Source organism: Coregonus clupeaformis, chromosome 3 (genome assembly GCF_020615455.1).
Source record: "Coregonus clupeaformis isolate EN_2021a chromosome 3, ASM2061545v1, whole genome shotgun sequence".
In the NCBI taxonomy this organism is placed as follows: Eukaryota; Metazoa; Chordata; class Actinopteri; order Salmoniformes; family Salmonidae; genus Coregonus; species Coregonus clupeaformis.
In genome coordinates, this window is record NC_059194.1 from 21859859 (window position 1) to 21862358 (window position 2500).

At 61.5% G+C, this 2500-nt stretch overlaps 1 protein-coding gene across 1 annotated transcript; it reads right to left on the minus strand.

Moving 5' to 3' along the window:
• Positions 1–196: 196 nt before the first annotated feature.
• Positions 197–1031, minus strand: LOC123481733 (antifreeze protein Maxi). Its single transcript, XM_045206524.1, is given in 4 exon segments — positions 197–376; positions 420–567; positions 633–755; positions 799–1031. Coding segments are annotated over 4 exon segments (684 nt in total).
• Positions 1032–2500: the final 1469 nt, after the last annotated feature.

Here is a 2500-nt window from a genome sequence, read left to right on the forward strand (position 1 = left end):
TGCTGCTGCTGCTTCTGCTGCTGCTGCTGCTGCTGCTGCGGCTCGCTGCTGCTGCTGCGGCTGCTGCTGCTGCGTGCTGCGTGCTGCTCTGCTGGCGCTTGCTCTGCCTGCTGCCGCTGCTGGTGGCACTGTGCTGCTGCTGCTGCTGCTGCTGCCGCTGCCACTGCTGCCTGCTGCTTTCCTGCTGCTGCTGCTGCTACTGCGGTTCGCTGCCTGCTGCGGTTGCTGCTGCTGCTGCTGTTGCTGCTGCTGCTTTACGGCTGCTGCTGCTGCTGGTGCTGCTGCTGCTGCTTGTGCTGGTGGCTGCTGCTGCTGCTGCTGCTGCTGCCGCTGCTGCTGCTGCTGCTGCTGCTGCTGCTGCTGCTGCTGCTGGCACCTTGCTGCTGCTGCTGGTGCTGCTGTGTCTGCTGCTGTGCTGCTGCTGCTGCTGCTGACTGCTGCTGCTGCTGCTGCTGGCGCCGGTTTGCTGTGGCACCGGCTGCTGCTGCTGCCGCTGCGGCTGCTGCTGCTGCTGCTGCTGCTGCTGCTGCTGCTGCTGCTGCTGCTGCTGCTGCCGCTGCTGCTGTTCTTCGGTGCGGCTAGCTGCGTTTATCGCTGTTCGCTGCTGCCGTCTGTGCTGCTGCTGCTATGGCGGCAAACGCGCTGCTGCTGCTGCTACTGCTACTGCTGCTGCTGCTGCTGCTGCTGCACTGCGTGCTGCTGCTGCTGCTGCTGCTGCTGCTGCTGCTGCTTGTTAATATATCACTACTGCGCTGCTAGTACTACTGCTGCTGCTGCTGCTGCTGCTGCTGCAGCAACGCTGCTGCTGCAACAACGCTGCTGCGGCTGCCGCTGCTGCTGCTTCTGCTGCTTGCCAGCACCGCTGCTGCTGCTGCCGCTCGGTTTACTGCTACTATTGGTTCACTGCTGCTGCTGCTGTTGCTGCTGCTGCGGCAGCTAACCGCTGCTGCTGCTACAATAACTGCTAATTTGCTACGTTGCTGCTTCTGCTGCTTACGCCGGTCTACTCCGGCTGCTGCCGCTGTATACATGCTGCTGCTGCTCCTGTAACTGCTGCTGCTGCTACTATCCTGCTGCTGGCTGCTACTACTGCTGCAGTTGCTACTACTGCTACGGTTAATGTACTGCTACTACTGCTGTTACTGGTACTGCTACACTACTACTACTGTTGCTACTGCTACTGCTACTGCTGTTACTGCTACTGCACACTGCTGCTTATACTACTACTTTTGCTACTACTTTGCCGCTGCTACTGCTACTATAAGTTACTACTGCTACTGCTACTGCTACTGCTACTGCTACTGCTACTGCTGTTGCTACTGCTACTGCTGCCACTGCTACAGCAGCTACTAGTTGCTGCTGCTGCTGCGCTGCTGCCTTTCAAGCTGCTGCTCAGCTGCTGCCTGCTGCTGCTGCTGCTGTTAACACTGCTCTGCTGCTGCTGCTGCTGTGCTGCTGCTGCCGGTGGGTTCTGCTGCTTTGCTGCTGCTGCTGCTGCTGCTGCTGCTGCTGCTGCTGCTGCTGGGCACTGCTGACTGCAGCAGCTTAACGCTGCTGCTGCTGGTAGAGCTGCTGCAGCTGCTGCTGCTGCTGCTGCTGCTGCTGTGCTGCTGCTGCAACGCTGCTGCCGCCAACGTTTGCTGCCGGTTGCTGCTGCTGCTGCTGCTTGCTGCTGCCAGCTGCCCGCTGCTGCCGCTGTGGTGCTGCTGCTATTGCTGCTGTGCTGCTGCTGCTGCTGCTGCTGCTTGCTGCGCTGCGAGTGTGCTGCAGCAGCACTTGCTGCCGCTGCTGCTGCTGCTGCGCGCTCTTCTTCTGCTTCTGCTGCCGCAGCTGCTGCTGCTGCTGGTGCTGCTGCTGTTTGCTGCTGCAGCTGCTGCTGGCGCTGCTGCTGCTGCTGCTGCTGCTGCTGGTGCTGCTGCTGCCGCTGCTGCTGCTGCTGCTGCTGCTGCAATGCTGCTGCAGCAACGCTGCGCTGCTGCTGCTGCTGCTGCTGCTGCTGCTGGTAGCGTGCTGCCGCCTTGCTGCTGCTGCTGTACGGTTGCTGCTGCTGGTGCTGCTGTCGCTGCTGCTGCAGCTGCTGCTGCTGCTGCCGCTGCTGCTGCTGCTGCTGCTGCTGCTGCTGCTGCTGCTGCTGCTGCTGCTGGCTGCTGCTGCTGCTGCCGCTGCTGGGTGGCTGCTGCTGAGCTGCTGCTGCTGCTGACTGCTACCGCTTTTGCTGCTGCTGCTGCTGCTGCTGCACTGCTGCTGCTGTTACTGCTGCTGCTGCTGCTACAGCTGCGACAACATTACCGGACTGCTACTGGCACTTGCTGCCCTGCTGCTGCTGCTGCCGGTGCTGCTGCTGCTGCCGTGCTGCGGTTTGTACTGCTGCTGCTGCTGCTGCTCTGCCGCTGTTAGCTACTGCTGCTGCTGCTGACTGCTGCTGCTGCTGCTACTGCTACTGCTCCTGCTAATAAAAAATTAATACTGCTGCTGCTACTGCTGCGGCTACTGCTCGGCT